The following is a 23,705-nucleotide window of genomic DNA, read 5'->3' as shown; positions in this document are numbered from 1 at the left end:
TTTTCCTCTGTCTTGCTATTTTCCTAGGTCAGGAGATTTGAACCTGAGGGAATGGTGCTGCTGAGATGACCTGCGTGACCTTACTTTTCTCAAGAGATCATTCTCCAATCAAAAGAGTGGAGCGAAATCTAGCTGGGACATGGTTGGCAGGTTCACATGACGGACAGGTGATGGAGTCTTCCATCATCTCTCTCCTCCAGTGAGTCGGTCTGCCAGCCCTCCCTCTGAGGCATAAGTGTGTACCAGCAGTCCAAGGCCCCCTATTTCTCTGCCATGGTGACATAAGCAGCGCTGCAATATGAGGGAGAGCCAACGCGACACCGTCTCATTTCTTTCTCCAGTAGCTGCCGCAGCTGCTAACTTCACACCTTTTGTATTTAGCTCTATAGCAAGACTGACTTTGTCGTGAATAGTCCCTGCTCGCCATTTTCTACCCACACCGAGAGACTGCCCCCAAGGCGTGTTGCTGGGCCAGCGGGGCGGAGCGGTGTGGCGTGAGACGATGCTGGGATGTGTGACACGAGTCCGTCGGCTGGTCCGTCTCCTCCCCCTGCAGACCTCCCTCCTCCTCCTCTTCCTCTTCTGCACCGTCAGCGTCTTCATCTCTGCCTACTTCCTCTATGGCGTCAAGCGGGAGCTGGAGCCGTCGGGAGTGGGCGTGTCCGGGGCCGAGGGAGCATCTGCAGACTCGGATGACCCGAGGGTCACTCCGTCCCGCCTGCTACCTTTGCGGAGCGTCTCAGGGGGCCCTGGGGTGGATCCCGGAGTGGCCAGGACAGATCCTGTGGTTCTGGTGTTTGTGGAAAGCCAGTATTCTCAACTGGGTCAGGAGATTGTGGCAATCCTGGAGTCTGGCAGGTTCAGGTACCGGACAGAGATCTCTCCCGGTAAAGGGGACATGCCCACATTGACAGACAAAGAGAGAGGGCGTTTCACACTAGTGATTTACGAGAACATTCTCAAGTATGTTAACTTGGATGCCTGGAACCGAGAGCTGCTGGACAAATACTGTGTGGAATATGGAGTGGGCATCATTGGCTTCTTCAAGGTTAGGACAACACCACACTCCCTCTGCCTCCCTCCCTCCTCTCCCTCCTCTCACTCACACCTTCTGCCCTGTCCATCTGGCTCCACAGTCTCTAAGGAGATGGGATTCGCAGGGTTGGAAAGACCTGCCTGGTTTGATATCACTCAGTCCCACTGCACTGTCTCTCTTATGTTCTATTTCTTGTTTTTATTTATTCTGCAAGCTGGCCTCCATCACTCTTCTTACCAAGTCTCTTTATTCTCTTTCCTATTTTTCTCTCCTTTGTTTTAGTTTCTCTAACATACCTTCTGTGCTTTCTTCCTCTATATCTCTTACTTTCTCAGTAATCCCGAGCTGAGCCTGTTTGCCCAAGGCCTCTTTTCAGGTCTTATGGTTTTAATCACCATCTCTGAGCCATGGAAAGAATATAGAAAGAAATGGGGAGACATGGATGGTGGTGGAGCTGTGATGTTGGGCGGTGTAGGTGAAGGTTAGGACTGAAAGTCTGGTGGGATTTGCTGTCTATTGGGAGAGGGGGAAGGAGAGCGAGGGTGTGCATCCCAATGACCTGGATACACAACACTGCTGCTCTGCTATCTGAACCACATTGTTTACAGACTGATATCTGTGTGTCCAATTTTAGCTTATCACAGATATCTGTATCAGCTAACATACATGCCGCATTCTGCGCTCTCTATCTGTGGTTAGTGTTGACACTAGTCTTCATGCAGTACTACACTCCCAAAGCCCGACTTAGTCTATTTGGATTTTCTGTTATTGGTGTTTCAGCAGTCAGTTTGTTAGTAAGAGGCAGAACTCTAATTGACCCCAAATGTAAGTCGCATTACTGTGCAGGATTACATTATGTAGATTTCTTAGTCTGTGAATGGCATTTTGGCAAATGAAAGGAATATGTAATTGTCAATGCATAGCCCATAACTCATAAAAAGCATTAAATATTCCCTTTTCTACATATTGGATTTATTTTGGTCAAATTGATGAATTTAATAGTTTGATTTTCCAATGATGATTATTATTATTTTTACAAGTAAAGCAATGGGGTCTGCGGGGCCTAAGACAATGAAAAAGGAAAGCCAGTGTCAACAAAACATTAAGATTAAAGAATGTCTGCTTACATATTGTCACTATATAACTGTCACATGTTATTATCTGCCTCAAAGATCCAGTATCTGTTTGGCACTAGTTTGCAGATCACAGTGTTAAAAAAAAAAAATCCACACAGTGCTTGTTACTACTAGTTATTAGTAACTTCATGATCCTGTATGTAACAGCCGCACGCACACTTTTACTTAAGTAAAATTGCAGGAGAAAGTAGGACTTGGGTATCTGTGGCAGTAGGGATGTGAGGGACTGGGAAAATGACAAATTTGAGAGGGGGGAAATTTTCGTGAATAATCACTGAACCCTCAGTTTCGGGACACAGCAGGAGGTTATTCATTTTGACTGCAATCTTGGAGCACAGCAGATTGAGCATAGCAGGTAGAAGCTGCCTCATGCCTTCACGTTTGAATAGGCCTGACATTCCTTATTTCACACATGATTGGGGAATTATATCCAATACGTTTCTGTCTTCATCACTCTGGTGTATGATGACTGTGTGATTTCTCTGTCTTGTTTCTGTCTCTCTTTTGATCAGGCCAATGAAAACAGTCTGCTCAGTGCACAGCTGAAAGGCTTCCCCCTCTTTCTTCACTCTAACTTGGGTCTGAAGGACTGCACAGTCAACCCCAAGTCCCCCCTGCTCTTTATCACTCGATCCGGGCAGCCCCTGCCAGGTCCCCTCCCTGGGGATGACTGGACCGTTTTCCAGTCCAACCACTCAACATACGAGCCTGTGTTGCTGGCCAAGACCCAATCAGCTGAGAGTGTTGCATCGATTGGGCAGAACGCTGCTCTGCTCCCATCTGTGGTTCAAGACCTAGGGCTCCACGATGGTATCCAGAGGGTCCTGTTCGGCAACAACTTGGTCTTCTGGCTGCACAAGCTGGTGTTTGTGGACGCTGTGGCCTTTCTGACAGGGAAGAGGCTCTCGTTGTCCCTGGAGCGCTACCTCCTGGTGGACATAGATGACATCTTTGTCGGCAAAGAGGGCACGCGCATGAAGGTGCCTGATGTAAAGGTGAGTGTGCGCATGTGTTTCATAGTGAAAAAATGTAGAAACAGAACCCACTTATGTATTCATCAACCAGTGTTTTCAGCAGCCCTTTGCCAAAATCTAAAAATTGCCACACACATAGCATGTGTAACCCACTGCCAGTCAAACAGAAACCCCTTCTTCTCGCTCCTCTTCTCCTTTTGAATGTGTTCGTCCCACTAGGCCGCTCAAAGCTGACAGGCCCCACTGCTCACACTGTCACAGAAGCTCCACAGCAATGAATATTTCAGGGGCCCAGAGAGACATAGAAAGAATGTTGAAAAGCTCCTCGCTTGTGTCCCCTCAGAGCAGAGCAGAGTAGACACCCCCCCCCCCACATGTGGAGGCTATAGGGTATAAGAAAAAAATATAGAAGAAGTATCAAGACCCTCCTCGCTGGCAGTTCAACAGCGAGCTTTTAGGAACAGATCACACCCTGACAAGACGGAGCAATCTGAGAGAGTGAGAGAGGGTGTATGCTGGGAGTCTCATCCAGCGTGGAGATCAAATGAAACAAACACCGAATCAGAGGAGAGAAAAATATCAAACAGAATGAAGGAGAGGAGTGAGGCAACTGGGAGTGGATGTTGGATGTTTACTGAAAGAAACTTGCAAATGAAATATGCATGTGGGCACGCGTGCGCCGCCTGGTTGTTCACGCTTCCTCATTAATGCGCTCCCGCACCAGTATGAGCACAATGTGTATCGACTCACTCTCCTTTCCTCCCACTGTCTCAGGCCCTGCTGGAGACACAAAGGGAGCTGCGCACCCATGTGCCCAACTTCACCTTCAATCTGGGCTTCTCAGGGAAATTCTTTCATGCTGGTAAGATGCAGCATGTGAGGAGAACCTTTTGCTGCTGTTACGTCAAGCAGAGAAAAGAACATGCACTAAACTGAAACTGTAACTTTTTGATGTACATTATTTGAATTTCTTTACTCCTCTGACTTTTTCTATTTCCTCTCCCGTTAATCTCGGTCTTTATGCCACTTTGTTTGAACTTTTTCTCCCTTTGCCACTCTGACTTTCATTTCCTCTATTTCTTATCACTGACCCCATTTCACCTGTGCCTCTTCTTTTGTCAATTTTTATCTCCTCCATTTCCTCTTCATCCCATCACCCCTTGTTTTTCTGTTAACCCCCCCTCGCTTCCCTCCTTTCCGGCCTGACCATCCGCCCTCTCTGTCATGTGCAGGATCCGATGAGGAGGACCTGGGAGACGACCTCCTTCTTTCCTATGTGAAGGAGTTCTGGTGGTTCCCTCACATGTGGAGCCACATGCAGCCCCATCTATTCCACAACCAGTCCGTGCTGGCCGAACAGATGCTGCTCAACAAGAAATTTGCCATGGTGAGTCACAGGGGGCAAAGGCCAGATCACAGCTTTGGCTTAGCACTGTGATCAAAGCTGCCCTTGCTTATCCCATCTTCCTTGCTCAAAAGGGCAAACTTAGGCAAGGTGTTAATTCTTTTTTTTTTTTCAAGTCTGTAGAAGTTCAGTCCTGGTTGATTTGGCGAGACCCACGGTTACCAAGGTAACAGCAAGTGTGGTTTAATGCTACAGCAAGCAGTACTTGAACAGCTGTTTTGTCAGGAATACAACAGAAGAGCAACCAGTGTATATGTATACAGTGCAGCCAGATAAACTCACTTTGTTCTAATTAAGTGGTCAGTGAGAAAAAATTGTAAAAAAATTGCGATCTGATTGCATGGTGCACACAATACGACAAGTTTTCCACAAAACAGCCAAACAGTGTGGAGTTGGTTACCCTGCTGAGGAGAGAGAGATAATTACTGAATGTGTGCTGGTGAACCTTGCTAGTTCTGACTCCTTTTTATTCTCTCTTTTCTTACCTCCTAACCATCTCCCATGTATTTCCGTCCTCTAGGAACACGGGATCCCCACTAACATGGGCTATGCGGTGGCGCCCCACCACTCTGGCGTCTACCCTGTTCACATGCAGCTGTACGACGCCTGGAAGAAGGTTTGGGGCATCAAGGTGACCAGCACAGAGGAATACCCACACCTGAAGCCTGCCCGCTTCCGGCGAGGTTTCATCCACAGCGGCATCAGCGTAAGACCACTTTTCATACATGCCAGGCATCCATAAGGCCTCATTATCTTGCTACCTCTGGCCAGTTGCTTTCCCTCAACTCAGCCTCTCAGCATCCATCACCTTTCCAGCCAATACTCCCTTTCGGGGTTCTTTTTCTCCATTTGCATACACTGTCCTTTATTCATTAATTATCTCTCCATCCTCACCTCTTCTCTCATGACCAGCCGTTGCCCTACATCCTGCATTTTATCCCTTATCCTTTACTGTCTGCCTGTACTTTTTGTAAGCCTCGTCCCCAGCAGAATCTTCTTTTCATTCACAGTATATCAGTGAGGCAACAGAAGTCCCGAGAAAGGCAATCAACTTGTTAGTCTTGCTGGGCTGTTTTATCCTCCTTCAGAGCGGGAGATGATAACATAGTCAAGTGAACCAGTCTTGCGTGAGACACTTTTCTGTGTAGTGCTGCCCAGCAGGCCTCGGCACCATAACGAAGACTGACGTCTCTTGCAACAGCACAGAAAGTGTCTGGACATAACCAATCACTGAAATGTCAACATCCAAAAAAAAAACAGTTCTTTATTCAGCTTCCCAGCGCTGGCCAGTGCCGAATAATATAGTTATGAGAGCAGAATTAAAGTTGAATAGATTACATTCAAGAGGTTCAAAAGAAAGAAAAAAAATCTTATCTACTTCTTTCCCAGGTTGACCTTCAGCACTGATAGGAAACAGTGCAGCCTCAGTCCAGTTCCTTTGTAGTGTTGGCACTCAGTCAGCATGTGTGGTCTCCGAGCTCTATTGCCATCCTTGAGATAGTGCAGTCTGAATGGACAGTCTCCACTGCTTACTGATGATTGATATTCAGTTCCCCAGACACTCCAAACTGTAAACGCATTTCCATGAATTTCCATATAGATTCAGAGTGAATAAGAGGTTTGCTTTGGCTAGATGAGCTGCATAATATGAATGTTATTGAAAGCAAACAATGTGTGGGGTAACTGCCTGGAGTACTGACGGCTCTGCTCCCAGTGGAGCGTTGATGGTGTGTGTGTTTATTTGTGTGAATGCATTATCTTCTTTAATTTTTTTTACGTGTGTGTGATTTATTTTTATTTTCCCTCTTTGTTGGTTTTGCCCTTTTGGTTTGGTAACTCCGTGTTTGTTTAAATGACAGGTGCTGCCCAGGCAGACGTGTGGTCTTTTCACACACACCATCTTCTATAAAGACTACCCAGGCAGTCCGAATGAGCTGGACAAGCTCATCAATGGAGGAGAACTCTTCCTCACGGTTCTACTGAACCCCGTGAGTCAAATGCACATCCACACAGCGCCGCTTTCGTCTTGCACACTTGGAAACCCATTTAACTGCTGGTGTAAATTTAAATTAAACGAGACACAGGACAATGACTAGTCCGTGACTCATGCAGTGATGTCTGCATTGTGCTTGCTCTTTTTAGACCGTCACGAAAGCTTTTAATTGTTCAAAAGTCCTCGTATTTGTCAACATGTTTTGTTTTGAGATCATTAAAAAAGGTTACTTTCCATACTCTGCAGATTAATATTTTCTCAGAAAGCATTCACTCGTGTGTTTTCAGTGGCTTATCGGTGATACTGCTTTATTTAAAGGATGGGTTCACAAGTTTTCAACTCTGCTCTCAAGTACCAAGAAGGAGCCAGCACAATCAAATGTTTAGCAGTTTCTGTCCTATGACAAGTCAGTTAATCAACAAATTGCTTCTGCTCTTGCTAAAACCAGTTTATGCCACCCATCCCTAATTTAGATCGTATTGACTTTATTTTCATCCCCTTTAATAAACCTCACTCCGCTTGATCCTTCCCATTCTCAGATTAGTATCTTCATGACCCATTTGTCCAACTATGGGAATGACCGCCTCGGACTGTACACCTTCAAAAGCCTGATGATGTTCGTCCAGACATGGACCAACCTGAGGATGCAGACCCTACCACCTGTTCAGCTGGCTCAGAAATACTTCAGCCTGTTCCCCTCCGAGAGAGATCCCCTGTGGCAGGTAAGACTAAGATGTCGATGATAATGTAATTTATTTATATACTTGTTATTTTTTATTTGTTTGCTAACAAAAGCCAAAAAGGGTATACAGTAGTTTTTTGTTTTTTTTGACTGCTTATATTCAAGTAATAGATCACTGCACTAACGAGACAATATAGCTGACAAATGGTGCTGTAAATGATGCATCATATCCCTTTAAGAGATAACATTAGACAGTAATAAATCCTCTGCAGTACATACCTTATACGCAGCATGTACTCAATCAGTAATTGTTTTATCAATGCATGGAGCGAAATGTTGTTACTCATATGTTACAACATACGTTATCATATGCATCTCCTTTTGTTAACTGTAGCGCCCGATGATGATGTTTCAGTAAACAAAGGTTAACCTGCTTTCTCTTGTGTTTGTAAATTCACATGTTTGTTGAGTTCTGCAGGAACCACATTTATAACAAAGCATTGTTTACCTCTTTGTGGCTACAGGATCCTTGTGAGGACAAAAGGCACAAGGACATCTGGTCCAAAGAGAAAACATGTGACCGCTTCCCCAAACTGCTCGTCATTGGGCCTCAGAAGACAGGTGAGATGCAGTGCTTCGACACCCCCTACAGGATGAATTTGGAAATGATGTCATCTGACTCATTGGGTTATAGACGAACATGTCATGGTCTGAGTTGTTTGAATGAGGTTTTTGATTGTTTCCCTGAAAATTGGAGACTGTAGCAGACTGCTGTTGCTGTATTCATCCTCACTGTGCTTATAATGGATATGTACCCTCTTAAACCTCTTGCCCCTTCAAATTTTGTTTACACTACATTCTTTTTTTTCCCCCTCTCAGGCACGACGGCACTCTACCTGTTTCTTGGCATGCACCCCGACCTTACCAGTAACTACCCAAGCAAGGAGACCTTTGAGGAAATCCAGTTCTTCAACGGGCACAACTACCACAGAGGCATTGATTGGTAAGAAACCTCAAAGACACCCCATATTATCATTACAGGATTTAATTGCATGTCTTTAAGTTCACTTGACATTAAATTAGGTGAGTTCATTAACTCCTTTACACGTTTTTAGATATTAACACCTTTCAGTCTAGTGTGAAGGTTAATAGTATTGCAATCTGGGAATTCAGCCAGCATAGCAAACAAGTGTCAAACTCTGCTGTCAGTTTTTCAACAAAGACTCGCTGCGACTCAAGTCCCCCTCAATGTACTTGTACTTATACTGTAAAAAAAACGGGGGGGGAACTATAACTCTCATTTGGGCAGCCTCATGTATAAATAAATGACAGTGAAACACTGGTGTAATAATATAAAATATGTCCCCATAGGAGAAGTTATGATCGTTTATATTGCTCAATGCAAGTTAAATATTCCGCAAAACACATGATCATAAATTCATACATACATTCCGCATTAAATTTTATAGGCCAAAATGATAGGGGTATTTCTATTTAATGCAAATTTAATCAAGAATGCCAAATGCCAAGACCCCACACGACAATAAATCCACTCATTAGTGAAACTCCCAAGAGCAAGACCAGACACACAATTAACACATACTGGTTCAAAATTCCCTATTTTAAGTTTTCTTTAGGTTTAATTGAATTGAAACCTGCTTCAATGAGATGCTTCATGCATCACAGCATGAAGAGCCCAACACATAATTTACTTGGCAGGCTTGAAATTTATGCGAGTGGGCTGCCCAAATATTAACATTGTGCCATGTTGCTTGGTGTTTTTGTATTTGAGGTGACAAGCTGTTGCACATGGTCGATCACCCACACAGCGTACATAAAATGCATCTTTATCTGCACAGCGTAAATTGGACCAGATCAACTATGGCTGCTCGTAACACTATGAATGTTTGTGTTTAATGTGTGTTAGGTATATGGAGTACTTCCCTCTGCCCTCCAACACCAGTTCAGACTACTACTTCGAGAAGAGTGCCAACTACTTTGACTCTGAGGTGGCTGCTCAGAGGGCTGCAGCTCTCCTGCCTAAAGCCAAGATCATCACCATCCTCATCAATCCAGCAGACAGAGCTTACTCTTGGTACCAGGTCTGTCACGGGCAACCCTAAACCAGACCGATAACTCATAATGTGAAGTTTGTTAACATTTCCAAGTGTGAGATTTCACACCACCCACTGCTCTGTGCAACTCTGTACGAGCACCTTTGAAGAAAAGTCATTGTAATGTAATTAGCAATTTATTTTAGACTCCTTAAGTTACTTGCTTCTCTGTCTGCCCACAGCACCAAAGAGCCCACGATGACCCGGTGGCATTGAAATACTCCTTCCATGACGTCATCACTGCAGGCCATGACGCTCCAGTCAAACTACGTGTCCTCCAGAACCGCTGTCTGGTGCCAGGCTGGTACGCCATCCACCTGGAGCGCTGGCTCAACTACTACCACTCCAGCCAGGTACTGTGGGTGTATTCATGCACACAGTGGTGAGCGTTCAGCAATAAACTAACAAATACCAATGTTCAGTATATCGGACCAGCCAAGTCAATCAAGCTTTATGGTTGGCAGGTAATTTTCTCCAGCAAGGTCTCAAGTAAAGGAGGGTTGTTTAATCTCTTGCACAGTCCTTACAGGCTGAATTTAAATCCGCTTCACCATGAGGAAAGGGTTCCTGCCCTTCAGGCACACACTCAGGAGAAAAATGAGCTCTTGTCCTCCCAAAATGACCAAATCTGTCAGCTGCAAGTGCAAGATATGAAGTATGGTCAGTACAGTTACTAAAAAAAAGAATAGTCTAACCTATTTACAAAGAAAAAACATATTTATCAGTAAACCATTTTATTCAGACTTGAGGTTTTCAAGGATTCATAAAAAAAGAAATAAAAAGAAATGACCAGCTACAGTCATAATTAGTTAAATATGTATAATGATGTGACATGTGGTACTGTTTTGTGTGTATTGCAGTTGTTAGTCTTGGATGGACAGATGCTGAAGACTGAGCCTGCATCAGTCATGGATAAAATCCAGAAGTATTTGAGCCTGATTAACATCATCAACTACCACAAGATCCTGGCGTAAGTATCATCCTTCACTTAAAAATCACTCAGTATAATTTCTTCAATTGCCAAATTAATGCGCACACTGATTTATAGCTTTACACTCCACAAATTATATCAGTTATTGTTTGGAGCTGGCAGGCGTCACTACATGTTCACTACATGTATAAGCAGCAAAACCGGTTCCAAACAAGTTTAAGTTGTTCACAAATAAAACAAGAGAGAAATGTAAGTGGTAGAAGTTGGTATATGCACTTATTGTGGATACCAACAGTCTGTTGCACGGCTTTTTCTTTTAAAGTAAGGGGTGCAGACACTGACCATGAACTGCATTATCCCCAGCATGAGTCTTCCTTGGGACCTTGCATCTTTCAGCTCTTTCTGAGATGTAACTACAAGAAGATTGTGATTGGTAACAATCTATTTAAATTCTAAATGAAGTAAGTATTCTATACCTCACGATACGTTCCTTCTTTTGTGATTCTGTTATGTACAGGTTCGATCCTAAGAAAGGCTTCTGGTGTCAGCTGCTGGAGGGAGGGAAGACCAAGTGTTTGGGAAAGAGTAAAGGGCGCAGGTACCCTGACATGGACCCTGTGGTAAGGATCGATGTATTTTACTACCTTTTAATATTTTAACTATGCATTGGTTCGTTTTCACTATATTTGATATGCTTTAGATGTGATTTCATCTTGCCTCTTTTGTCTCCTCCAGTCCCAGGCGTTCCTGAGGGAGTACTACAGGGATCACAACATTGAGCTGTCCAAGCTGCTCTACAGGATGGGTCAGCCGCTGCCCAGCTGGCTCAGAGAAGAACTGGTCCACACCAGGTAGCAGCACCACAGGGGGAGACCGCAGCTCCACGCACTGAACCACTGCTCCGCCCTGCTGGGGGATACTGGCCGAGTGGCCGGAAATGTTGAAGATCCCAAATAGTTTTGACTGAAATATAAGGGGATTTGAGGATGGGATGCCCAGGTAGAACTCAAAACCTAACTGCGATCTTCCCAAATGAACAGGATTGTCAGCGAGAAGAGGGCATAGTTGCTTTCAGCAGCTGACGGCTCTCCCCTCTCTCCCTGAGCCTCGACACGCCGTCACTCCCTGCAGGACGAAGCAGGACCATGGGGCTCTAATGACGTCCTGAAGGAGGAGGAAAGGCTCAGTGGTGCACAAGAGAGACCTTCAGTGTTTGATAATCGCATCCCTGCTCTTCTTAATCAAACCGTCTCTTCTTTGCATGAACTTCAGGACTTTTTTCAAGAGAAAAGCCTGAAGCTTGAGCAGTCTTCAGCAGTTTCAGCTCTGGGAAACAGGTGGAAGAGATGAACACAATATCACTTTTATCTCCATCTATGAGTTGTAGTGTTTGGAGAGCATTAAAACAGGCACCATAACATTGACTTAAATGGATGGCAGCCTGACTGGCAGAGAGACATTGGTTGCAAATGCCTTTGATATAAGTGAAGTGTTTGTATGAGAGGAGAATGGGATATCTGGAGTCTTGACTCAGGCTGCATGTTGTAGCCTTACTTGATAGGCCTTGGTAGAATCTAGTTATCGCATTTACAAGTGCCAGGACAGAATCTTCATTAAAATATTACCACATGGACTTTTGAGGGTTCGTTTTAAGTTTTATGTTTTGTTTTCTTTACTCTGATTTTGTTTTAACGTTTCTATAATGCTGATGGCAATGCATTATTGTAGAATGTACCAAAACTAAACATCTTAGCTCAGTTTTCTGGTTTAGGGCAGATGTACAGTATACTGGTTTGTTAAACTGTCCAGCTCGGCCTCATCTGTAGTCGGTTCCCTGACCATTAAATTGGCTAAAGCAGGAATAGTAGGATAGGTGTTGAAAGCACAATATTTAAGGCACTCAAGTGAACATTGATTCTGAATATACAGGTTACTGGAAAGCACACTAATACAATGGATCCTGCTACAATCTGTGAAGAAGATCATAAGCTAGCTACTGTAAGTTTAATGAAACACTCTGGTCTGAGAGATTCAGATAGTGTACAGGACAAGATTGTGCATTTCAAATCCATTTTCAGCATTGTTTTTTTTTGTCAAAACTGTATATTTTGTCTTCTATTTTGTTTCATTTCATTTACTAGATGAGTCTAGGTTTGGGGAGAAAAAGCTGTCTCTGGGAAAAACCTTTTAAAGTGGCCAGGAAAACCAACAGTATGCCCAGTGAGACCACACAGACGTTTGGTTGTTGGTCGAGGTGTTACCACTGCAACTAGATGTCAAGCATAGATAACAAAAAGCTGCTCTTATTGCAATAGTTTTGTACAATGTTCTGATGTAATAACAATGCACATGTTGGTCCTTTATTTCCTGACTTTGTAATGTACATAATACGCAACCCTCTGTAGACCTAAATTATTGAATGTGTTTGGGTTTACACTCTCCATCAGCCCATTCCCATAGTGTGAAATGTCAGTGCTGTACTGAGGGGAGCTTGGATTATTTCATTGTGCGGAGATGTGTCGCTAAGATTGTTTCCTCTCATGTCCTCTCACTGCCAACTATTGTACGCAGGTACTGAGTCTCTCCATATAAAGTATTAAGTGATAACACATAACAGCAATGATGGTACTAATCTCCTGGACTGTATGATAAAGATTTGTAATTGTTGTCAATAATTTTTACAGTGTAACTAATATTGTCGGTGCTTTTTAATTTGCAAATAAAACACCACTGTATTTTTCAATAGTTGGATCTTTTTTCCCTTCTTTCTCGGTTGAATTGTTATTTAATTGTGCATTGATCTAATTCAAAGCAAGCAGGATAATGGTCACTGGCTTTTGTGCAGAGATTTCTAGAAACTTAAATCAGCGTCTGACATGGTGTCTGATATGGTTGAAAACCAGATTTGTCAGTCTTTTGGTTTCACTTTATGATCAAGGTACTTTCTGGAAGCGAACAGCTAAATCACTCAGAATTGCACAAAGCGTACGTCTGATCAGCAACAGAATAAACCTCTGATTAATTCTGGCGTTTAACTTAACCAAAGGTAGATTAACATGTGGCTCATGTTATCTTGTTTTAATTCCTTGTTGGGAAAATGCTATGAAGCCCAGGAAGTAAACACTGGCCAACATAACAAATGAATCACTGCACTTAAAAATGATTGTCAAAAGTTAAAATACTTTACCACAAATCACATGTTCTAATGGTTACTACCGACAATACTTCAGAATGTAAGTGCATTTTGTAATGTATGTGCATAGTGTTATTAACTCTACTGTTGACATCGGAGGCAATAGTAATATTTTTTCTTGTGTATTTCTTCTAAGGAAATACATTTCCTTTTGGTAAAGCACCTTTGTACCCTTGCAAAAAGTAAAATTAAACTACAAATAAATCTTAGTATTTTAAGCATTCACTACCGCAATAATACAAGTGGTGTATTAATGACGATTCCTACATTAATTGAAGGGACAATTTTATCTTAGAATTAGCGCAAACGGCATAAGATATCTTAAAACAGGAGAAGTTGGGGGTGAAATTCAGAAAGTCAATAAAACCACACTCCTTCGCTGTTAAGCTGCCTCTATCAACAAGTGACGGTGGTGTGATCTGACCAATCACAACCCCACTGAGCGACGCTTTTAAGTAAGGGGGACTTTCCACATCCCTTCACCTCGTCCTACCAACCTGCCTGGTTATCCTTCCTTATTGTCAGAGCTGTTTATCTGCGTGACCAACGGGACCTTCTTCACTTTGCAGCTTTGAGGAAAAAACACCATGGCCAACTCTGCAGAAGATGCTCCCATGGCCAGAGGCAGCCTGGCAGGCAGTGAGGAGGCTCTGATTCTCCCCGGAACACCCAGGAGGTGAGAGGAACCTGTCGTTTAAATGTAAAGTCATAACAGCTGTTCGCTCCGCAGAGGCTCGAAACTTCTTTGCAAGTAAAAGTCTGCGTTCCTCTGAGATTCAAAACGAGCTATAAATCACAATTAACCCGTGAATTATAAGTTTTAAGCTTAAAGTGAATAGTTCACATACAGGACACCTACAGAACATGCGCTTTACAACAAGTTTTTTTATTTTTATTTTTGCATTTATGTTTTATAGCATCTTCATTAACCTTCATTCAGACGCTTAAAACCAAGAGAAGACCTCTACCTAGAAACTGGTGATGCTGTCACCCTATTGGTTCATAATTAACCACAGAGAAAAAAAACACTGGCCAAACATGTCAATGTAGAAAAACAGATGATTTATGGGTGTTATAATTTAACAGTGTCTCTTATGTATGAGAAATATTCTTGTGTTCAAATTGGGCTTAATGGTGATTTTGTTGTTATACATGTTTTGAGTTTTATCCTCTTAACATAAACTAGAGCTGACAGACATTGTTTACATACAGCACATGGGAATGAAAGTTTTCCAGTTTCTGGGTATACGGTTCATTGGTTTCATTAATTTTCAGTGTACCAAAACTGTTAATGAAATCATTTTACAACTGTAAATCCTAAATAAGTCTACTTCCTTGTTACACCAGGGAAAGAAGTCTACCTAGTAACAAGTGATGCTCACTTTCTATTGGCTCGTTATTAGCAGCAGAGAAAAGGGCTGTCTGTGTTTTTATCTTAAGGCTTTTATATATATAACTATAAGTAACAATATCATAATTTCAAAGAGATGGTGATGTTGATTTGCTTTTCTTTAGAATGGGGATAGTACCAAGATTGTTGGTTTTACATATGGGGCTCTTTTGAGTGCTGGACGTTCCAAATTCAGCGTCAAAACAAATCCGCTGTACTTTGAAAATGACACACACAGCAGACTCCCCTGAAGTAGCTTAAATAATTTGGAATATTTTGTATAATTTAACATCCCACTGTTAGTATCCCACCATCTCAGTTTGGCTGTGCGTCATGTTATTCTCACTCCTCCACACTTGTTATCCCCTCTCCCCTGCTGCTTCACCCTGTTCACAAAACACGTTTTCTCTCTCAGGGACTCCAACAGTCGTGCTTTGAAGGTGACAGGCCTGGTAACCCTGGCATGTCTGCTGCTGGCCAGTCAGGTCTTCACTGCCTATATGGTGTTCAACCAGAAGCAGCAGATCCACTCGCTGCAGAGGAACTCAGAGAGGCTGGGAAAACAGCTGACCCACTCACCCAAGGGTAAAAGGAGGCTCTAAAGTCCTAAAGTCCAGATAGGGAGGTCCAAGTAGGATGTGACATTTATGAGTAATAGTCTTCACCAGACAGGAGGAGGAGGAAAGGGCCGGAGAGGGAAGTGAGAGTTTGCTTTAAGTAACTTGATCTGAAAGCTGTACAGAGGAATCTAAGGTTTTCTGGTGATTCACAGGGGGAAGAAATCAGCTGTGTGTTATCTTTATGTTGAGTTTATCATTTCAAGCAGTGTCACATTGATTTATCATAGCATATTATCTAGCATTCTATCTAGCAGAGTTACTGTACTGGCAAACATCCTTTTGAGTGGTTTGATTATGTGTCGTCTGCATTTTGTTCAGTGTAAATGATGACATTTTAGATCTAATTTACTTGTTTGTTTGTTTGTTTGTTTGTATGTGTTTACAGCTTTGGCTCCAATGAGGATGCACATGCCCATGAACAGCTTTCCTCTGCTAAGGGACTTCACCTCAGAGGATGACACAAAGCCAGCTGAGAAACCCGAAACCGTAGGTTTTCACCTGCCTCCTGGAGAAAAAACCCTAAGTGGCAATAAACTTGTTTACTTAACTCAATTGAGTTATTTGACTACTCTGTTTCCTTCCATCAGAAAGTGCAGGACACTGTTGTCAGTGTGGAGAAACAGGTGAAGGACCTAATGGAGGTATGTTGCACTCAGTATCCAGTGTGTCCTCACATTGCTGATGTTATGTTGCCACTAAGCTCTGGTCATGTTTTTTGAGCAGGACACCAAGCTGCCGCACTTCAACCAGACCTTCCTGGCCAACCTGCTTAGCCTGAAGCAGCACATGAATGAGAGCGAATGGAAGGTAAAGCCTCACATGTTTACATGGAAACCACTAAAACTTAAATAGAAATGACATTAACATTAACATTAACATTAACGTTTTGTGCTCTGCAGAGCTTCGAGTCCTGGATGCGTTACTGGCTGATCTTCCAGATGGCCCAGCAGAATCCTGTCCCCCCAACAGCTGCGCCAGGTTACTGCAACTTTTTTTTTTCTTCACCAGCATACATACAGATGCTGGTTTTCCTACATTTCCAGTAGGTGGTTTTAGGACTGTGGCTGTAGTGTAGGCTACTACTGTCACAATATGGATGGAGAGATATGCTGAGCAGGCATGTGTGGGGCTCAGGAGTTTCACACCATGAATTATTGTTTTTACACTTCAGTTTTTGCACAGATGAAAATGTAAGGTGTTAATTACTTTCTGAGGTGCTGGTAGGTGGATTTTGTTATCTTCGGACAGAGCCAGGCTTGTTGCTTCCCCCTGTTTCCAGGCTCTGTGCTAAGCTAAGCTAAGATAACCAGCTGCTAGCTGTAGCTTCATAATAAATGAGCTGGCATCCTCTCACCTAACTCTCAGCAAGAAAGTGAACATGTGTATTTCTCAAAATGTACACTTATTAGTTAAACTTTGCTACAGTTACCAGTAATTAGCGGGCCTTTAACATCCCAGTGTTCTCTACTCTCTCCATCCTTCAGCCTCATTGATCAAGACCAAATGCCAGCTGGAGGCTTCACCCGGACACGGCAAGATCGGTTCCTACAAGCCCCAGTGCGACGAGCAGGGCCGCTACAAGCCTATGCAGTGCTGGTCCGCCACCGGCTTCTGCTGGTGTGTGGACGAGACTGGCACAGTCATCGAAGGCACCGCCATTCGTGGCCGCCCAGACTGTCAGAGAAGAGGTACGAGACAGATAGATATATATATAGATTCATCTGTGGCTTTTTATGCAAGGCTGTCATGATGATTACGTAACTTAATTTCCTAATTTTTAATGTTCATTTTAGTGCCATTTCCTCATCGTGGGATGATGGCACCCAGTCTGATGCAGAAGATCTCTGTTGTTGATGGTGAGGGCCTAAAATCTGTTTTTTGTGGTTTAATTGTTTAACCCTTATGCACCCCTCGGTACATTTTTTGCATTTTTCAACTAAAAATACTCAATAATTTTGCCAATTTTAATGATAATGGGACAAAATTTTGCAGGGATGTCAGTCTTTTACCACATTTTAAGATTTCAACTTTGAATGTATTAATAGAATTATAATACACTGTGGAGAGAAGAAAGTTCCTCTCGTCACCCTTAAAACATTTTTTGCACCATTGACTCCCATTAAAACATCACTTTTTGATCCTACTTTAATTACACCATAAAATAATGTTTTACTTATGACTACCTTTTCAATCTAAGCTTTTGGCTTGAAAATTGTAGTTTTTTTCATTATCCATCATTTGACATCATTTTCCACTATATGGCTGAGGGCTCCATTATATGCTGTTTCAGTGAATCCTACTTCCGTTGCATTTCTCACTATTGCTCCCCAGCAGAATGCATGATTCCAACTAAAATGGTCTGAGTGTGTTGGCAGTGATGTAAAAGTGTGGTATGAATGTGTGTTTTGACAAATTATTTGATGAGTGTGTGTGTGTGTGTGTGTTTGTGTACAGGGAGTTAGAAAGTCATTTTTGCTCACCACATTTTGCACATCCCTATCGCTATCTTTCTTATGACTACAGACCACATGCACCCACTCACCCCCCCGCCCACAAACACACACCTACACACACACACACACCTATTCGAAGCCCCCAGACACACTACAGCACTTGTAAAAAGCAATCAAGGTCAAAAGGTCAAAAGGTCAAAGAATCTAAGGAGGAGCACCCTAGCTTTTTTTTTGCCTGGAAACGTTTTTTTTTTTTTTTTTTGACCAAAGCAGTCTTTTTATTGTTTTGGTTTACAGTGCAGCATGTTTATACAGGTGCTGTGTCTGCAAACCTCAAGCTGCACCTAGCTGGTGCTGGCTGGTCATTTCCTCAGTGACAATGAAGAGACACTTTTGTGTTAGAGGAGGCTCTGACTGCTGTCCTGCAGTCGCCTGAGAACGAGGAGGAGATGTCCGGCACAGACACAGGCACTGAGGACATATCAGGGGAGGCTTCACCTGAAATTCATCCAGATGGGTCTCCAGCTCAAGTGAGGACATCCATGTCCTCACTTGAGCTGGAGCTGGAAGACCCATTTCCTCACTTGAGCTGGAGCTGGAAGACCCACTAGTGCGGCTGCTGCTTGGACCAGCAGCAGCCACACTAGTGGATCATGTCAGAGGAAATGGAAGAGCCAGCAGGAGAAGCCAGGCCCTCAAAGAGGTACAGGCAGTGCACATTTTGCATGGGACAGAGAAAGGTCTGGACCCATTGTGCCAAGTACAGCAAGTATGGATGCAAAGTATACATGACAGTGATCTGCAGGTCCTGCTCCACTGAGTGACCTTTCTCATCATTTGTCAATATATTCCCAAAATACCATTAAAGGGTTAAAATTAATTCATAAATACATGTAAATTGAATAGTTATGATCTGGACAGAGGTTGTTCAAAAGATTTAATGCATTGAAAGTGAAAAAAATATTAATGTATAATATTTTTAGAGCACTTCTTAGGAACAGAGTATTTTTTGCACAAAGGATAAAAGGTGGCATATTTTGTACATAAAGTCAAACTGCTCAAAAAATAATGATGGATTCAAATCAATGTTGTTGTCAATTATTGACATACCCAAGGGTGTAATACCCCCCCAAAAAAATTCCAGTTTGCAATTAGTATATGGAAAATATTTCATATTTTGTGTTTTACCTCATTTGAAATTTTTGGTTTTATATTCCCAAAATGGCACTAAAAAGTTAAAAATACTTAATAAATCCATGAAAATGGAATAGTTATGATCAGGACTGAGGTTTTTCAGAAGATTTAATGCAATAAAAGTGAAAAGAATATTAATTATAATATTTTTATAGCACTTTTTAGGAACAAAACATTTTTTTGCACAAAGCATAAAAGGTGGCATATTTTGTACATAAAGTCAAACTGCTCAAAAAATAATAATGCATTCAAATCAATGTTGTTGTCAATTATTGACACATCCAAGGATGTAACTGCCCCCCCAAAAAAATTCCAGTTTGCAATTAGTATATGAAAAATATTTCAGATTTTGTGTTTTTCTCATTTGAAATTTTTGGTTTTATATTCCCAAAATGGCACTAAAAAGTTACAAATGTTTAATAAATCCATGAAAACTTAATAGTTATGATTAGGGCTGAAGTTGGTCAAAAGATTTAATGCATTGAAAGTGAAAAAAAATATGAATGTATAATATTTTTATAGCACTTTTTAGGAACAGAACATTTTTTGCATCGAGGGTAAAAGGTGGCACATTTTTACATAAAGTCAAACTGCTCAAAAAATAATAATGCATTCAAATCAATGTTATTGTCAATTATTGACATATCCAAGACTGTAATACCCCCCCAAAAAAATTCCAGTTTGCAATTAGTATATGAAAAATATTTCATATTTTGTGTTTTTCTCATTTGAAATTTTTGGTTTTATATTCCCAAAATGGCACTAAAAAGTTACAAATGTTTAATAAATCCATGAAAACTTAATAGTTATGATTAGGGCTGAAGTTGGTCAAAAGATTTAATGCATTGAAAGTGAAAAAAAATATGAATGTATAATATTTTTATAGCACTTTTTAGGAACAGAACATTTTTTGCATCGAGGGTAAAAGGTGGCACATTTTTACATAAAGTCAAACTGCTCAAAAAATAATAATGCATTCAAATCAATGTTATTGTCAATTATTGACATATCCAAGACTGTAATACCCCCCCAAAAAAATTCCAGTTTGCAATTAGTATATGAAAAATATTTCAGATTTTGTGTTTTTCTCATTTGAAATTTTTGGTTTTATATTCCCAAAATGGCACTAAAAAGTTACAAATGTTTAATAAATCCATGAAAACTTAATAGTTATGATTAGGGCTGAAGTTGGTCAAAAGATTTAATGCATTGAAAGTGAAAAAAAATATGAATGTATAATATTTTTATAGCACTTTTTAGGAACAGAACATTTTTTGCATCGAGGGTAAAAGGTGGCACATTTTTACATAAAGTCAAACTGCTCAAAAAATAATAATGCATTCAAATCAATGTTATTGTCAATTATTGACATATCCAAGACTGTAATACCCCCCCAAAAAAATTCCAGTTTGCAATTAGTATATGAAAAATATTTCATATTTTGTGTTTTTCTCATTTGAAATTTTTGGTTTTATATTCCCAAAATGGCACTAAAAAGTTACAAATGTTTAATAAATCCATGAAAACTTAATAGTTATGATTAGGGCTGAAGTTGGTCAAAAGATTTAATGCATTGAAAGTGAAAAAAAATATGAATGTATAATATTTTTATAGCACTTTTTAGGAACAGAACATTTTTTGCATCGAGGGTAAAAGGTGGCACATTTTTACATAAAGTCAAACTGCTCAAAAAATAATAATGCATTCAAATCAATGTTATTGTCAATTATTGACATATCCAAGACTGTAATACCCCCCCAAAAAAATTCCAGTTTGCAATTAGTATATGAAAAATATTTAATATTTTGTGTTTTTCTCATGAATTAATTGTAGTTTTATATTGCAAAAATGGCATTAAAGGGTTAAAAATATTTGACAAATACATGAAAACTTAATAGTTATGATTAGGACTGAAGTTGGTCAAAAGATTTAATGCATTGAAAGTGAAAAAAAATATGAATGTATAATATTTTTATAGCACTTTTTAGGAACAGAACATTTTTTGCATCGAGGGTAAAACGTCATGATTTTTTTAAGGGGTGCACAAGGGTTAAATATGAATTCCCAAGCAACTGTAGACTGCTACACATCATCACTTGTTGTGTTTTTCTTTTTTCCAGATGAGTGAAGCAAATGAAGCAACGCGCTGGGTGTTTCTTTTCATCAACCAATCTTCGCAGACTTAAGAATACAATTATTTTAAGCTGGATGGTGACCTGTTTGCAGCAGTTGTTTTCATTCCATCACGCATTAATCAGTTAGCAATTATTTTTCCCTATAATCTCATGATTTCAACATTTTGCTGGCTGCTTTAAATCAAATCAATAGAGACTTGTTACAGTTTATTGCGCTTAATGTTTCCACTTTTTGTCTTTTTTGACATATCAATTTTGGTGTGTTTTCATTGACATTTTAACCCAGATATTTGTGTTAAATGTGTTTGTCCCTAAGGATGGCTTAAAAGGTTGTTTTGCCCAAGTTCCACATTTTGTCCCTTACCTCTAATAGTATCTAGACATAGAGATAATTCCAATTTTAGGACGTCTGTTTATGGTGCACACAGCATTGAAAAGATACGCTTAAAGATGTTAACAACTAGGACTCTTTCTAGAATCAATAAGCACGGTTACTCTGATAATCTACAGACCACATCAGGGACAGCTTTCTTAGGAACTATTCCTTTGATGGAAAGTAGTTCCAATAAAAACTGTTCACACTGACGTCTTTGGCTTGTTCGGTGTAATGGGGACATTGTTTCTTGAAAGAGATCTTACTGTTACATTTTTACTGTTTTTCAATGCCATGAGCGCCACAAATGAAAACCAGGCTTAATAACAATAAACAAATAATCTCCATGGCTCGATGGATGAGAGATATGTTTGGATGTTTTGAAAATGAGAGTTCTGTAACTTGGGTGAACTTACCTTTTAAAGGGTATAACCATATGGGGAACCGATTTTTCTACATAGGTGTTTGTAAAGAAGAAGAGGAACAAGGAGAAGGCTAAATAAAGTTTTCCTAACTGTTTGAATTGTTATACATATCTTCAACTCCAGTCACTGAGATCAAAAAACTGTTGAAGCTACAGACGAGCTAAGACCTAAATAAACTATAACATGATTAGATACAGCGACACTACTCACTCAGTTTCACTTTTAATTGAGGCGCATCAGATTAATTTAATTTCCTGTTCAAGAACCTAAACCTGTAACAGTTTCAAAGCTTATTCAATAATCCTTCAATCCTTTTATTCTCATTCTGTACATGATTTTACAACCGCCTATCCCTCCCTCTTTCCTCATGTCCCAAGATCATGACGAAGCAGAGATCGGCACAAAAGATATACGTTAATAACTGTCAGCTTGCACCTTGCTTTCTGGCAGCAGTGGAAGAAGTATTCAGATGTTTTATTGAAATTAAGATTCCGTACCACAATGTGAAATCCTGCATGCGGGACTGTATTTTACTGTAAGTAAAAGTGAGTGAGTCTTTCAGTTAATCCAGGGAGGGCTTTAAATAGTTAATTAAGCTTAGTACTAAGGATAAGCATTTTCATAAACCATAAAGGAGCACTTAATCCTGCAGTTTTTAAGAAACATCCATCCATCCATTGTCTACAGTGCTTATCCTGCTTGCAGTGAACCTGATTCATCATGACAGATGGGTATGAAAACCAAAGTAACCAAAGCCTTCAGACACATGAAGTGGAGTAAAAACTTCATATTTTTCCCTGAGATCAAGTAAAAGCAGAAAATTGCATAAATAGGAAATACTCAAGTAAAGTAGCATAAACTTGTCTTTTAGTACAGTATTTGAGTGAACGCACTTATTACATGTTACACCACTGCATTCTGTCCACAGTGACCCCCTCAGTGATGGGAGCATCATGGTATCTTCTCATATTGTTGATGTTGATGGGATACATGCCTGACAGCATCATTTGAGGTGTGGAGAGGTGCAGATGATATAAGATCAGAATGGTCTTCCTCCCCCTTTATTTTAGAGATGTGAGGAAATGGAAGGGTAGTGCGGATGCCTGTAGACGAAAATCAGAGAGTCAAGAGAGAATAAAGACACTGAACATAGTCAACTGTTCTTGCAACAAATGATCACAATCTACAACTGAACTGACCAGACGGTAAATGCTCTGAGTGAAGACTGAGTGAAGACTCATGTTTTTCCACTGAAATTTTGGACCAGTAGTAGCTGTAGATTTTTGGAAATCATAGAGCTTGTATATTATTAACCAAACAGTTCCCTAGCTGGGATAAGTAGTATGTAGTAGCGTTTAACACCATCATTAGCAAAACAGGGAGTTTTAAATAAATGTATAAACTGGAGTCAAAATGACACTATTGGCTCTAAAATTAACAGCTTCTTTGCACTAAATACTGATGAAACTAGTGCTTCTGTCAGATGGGAAGCATTTAAAGCATTCATTAGGGGAGAGATTATTAGCTACACCAGCTATAAAACAAAACACTATAAAATGGAAATGGAAAATCAAATCAAAATATTGGAAAATGACCTATATGCAAGAGATGATCCATTAAAACAAAAGGAATTGATTATATTGAGAGCTAA

At 40.8% G+C, this 23,705-nt stretch overlaps 2 protein-coding genes across 3 annotated transcripts in view; both read left to right on the top strand.

The window, feature by feature from the left end:
• The window catches only part of LOC139207526 (bifunctional heparan sulfate N-deacetylase/N-sulfotransferase 1-like), a 40,828-nt gene extending 27,837 nt beyond the window's left edge, over positions 1-12,991 (top strand). For both annotated transcript variants that reach the window (XM_070837264.1, XM_070837265.1), the window contains exons 2-15: positions 28-1,048; positions 2,685-3,167; positions 3,921-4,008; positions 4,379-4,533; positions 5,072-5,257; positions 6,411-6,539; positions 7,084-7,266; positions 7,751-7,847; positions 8,106-8,229; positions 9,154-9,328; positions 9,523-9,693; positions 10,201-10,310; positions 10,789-10,891; positions 11,007-12,991. In XM_070837264.1, coding sequence (XP_070693365.1) covers positions 503-1,048; positions 2,685-3,167; positions 3,921-4,008; positions 4,379-4,533; positions 5,072-5,257; positions 6,411-6,539; positions 7,084-7,266; positions 7,751-7,847; positions 8,106-8,229; positions 9,154-9,328; positions 9,523-9,693; positions 10,201-10,310; positions 10,789-10,891; positions 11,007-11,126 — 2,670 coding nt within the window. In that variant the 5' untranslated portion in view covers positions 28-502 and the 3' untranslated portion in view covers positions 11,127-12,991. The remainder of the gene's footprint in view (positions 1-27; positions 1,049-2,684; positions 3,168-3,920; positions 4,009-4,378; positions 4,534-5,071; positions 5,258-6,410; positions 6,540-7,083; positions 7,267-7,750; positions 7,848-8,105; positions 8,230-9,153; positions 9,329-9,522; positions 9,694-10,200; positions 10,311-10,788; positions 10,892-11,006) is intronic.
• Positions 12,992-13,960: 969 nt separating this feature from the next.
• On the top strand, positions 13,961-22,148 carry cd74a (CD74 molecule, major histocompatibility complex, class II invariant chain a). Its single transcript, XM_070837266.1, has 9 exons — positions 13,961-14,140; positions 15,270-15,439; positions 15,860-15,960; positions 16,062-16,115; positions 16,198-16,281; positions 16,374-16,452; positions 16,959-17,162; positions 17,268-17,330; positions 21,242-22,148. Exons 1-9 carry the CDS (start codon positions 14,052-14,054, stop codon positions 21,247-21,249), a joined length of 852 nt encoding a protein of 283 aa, XP_070693367.1. The 5' UTR covers positions 13,961-14,051; the 3' UTR covers positions 21,250-22,148.
• Positions 22,149-23,705: the final 1,557 nt, after the last annotated feature.

This window comes from Pempheris klunzingeri, chromosome 9, assembly GCF_042242105.1.
Source record: "Pempheris klunzingeri isolate RE-2024b chromosome 9, fPemKlu1.hap1, whole genome shotgun sequence".
NCBI classification, from domain to species: Eukaryota; Metazoa; Chordata; class Actinopteri; order Acropomatiformes; family Pempheridae; genus Pempheris; species Pempheris klunzingeri.
Note: the sequence above shows the minus strand (reverse complement) of the source record. Positions and strands in the feature narration are given on the sequence as shown.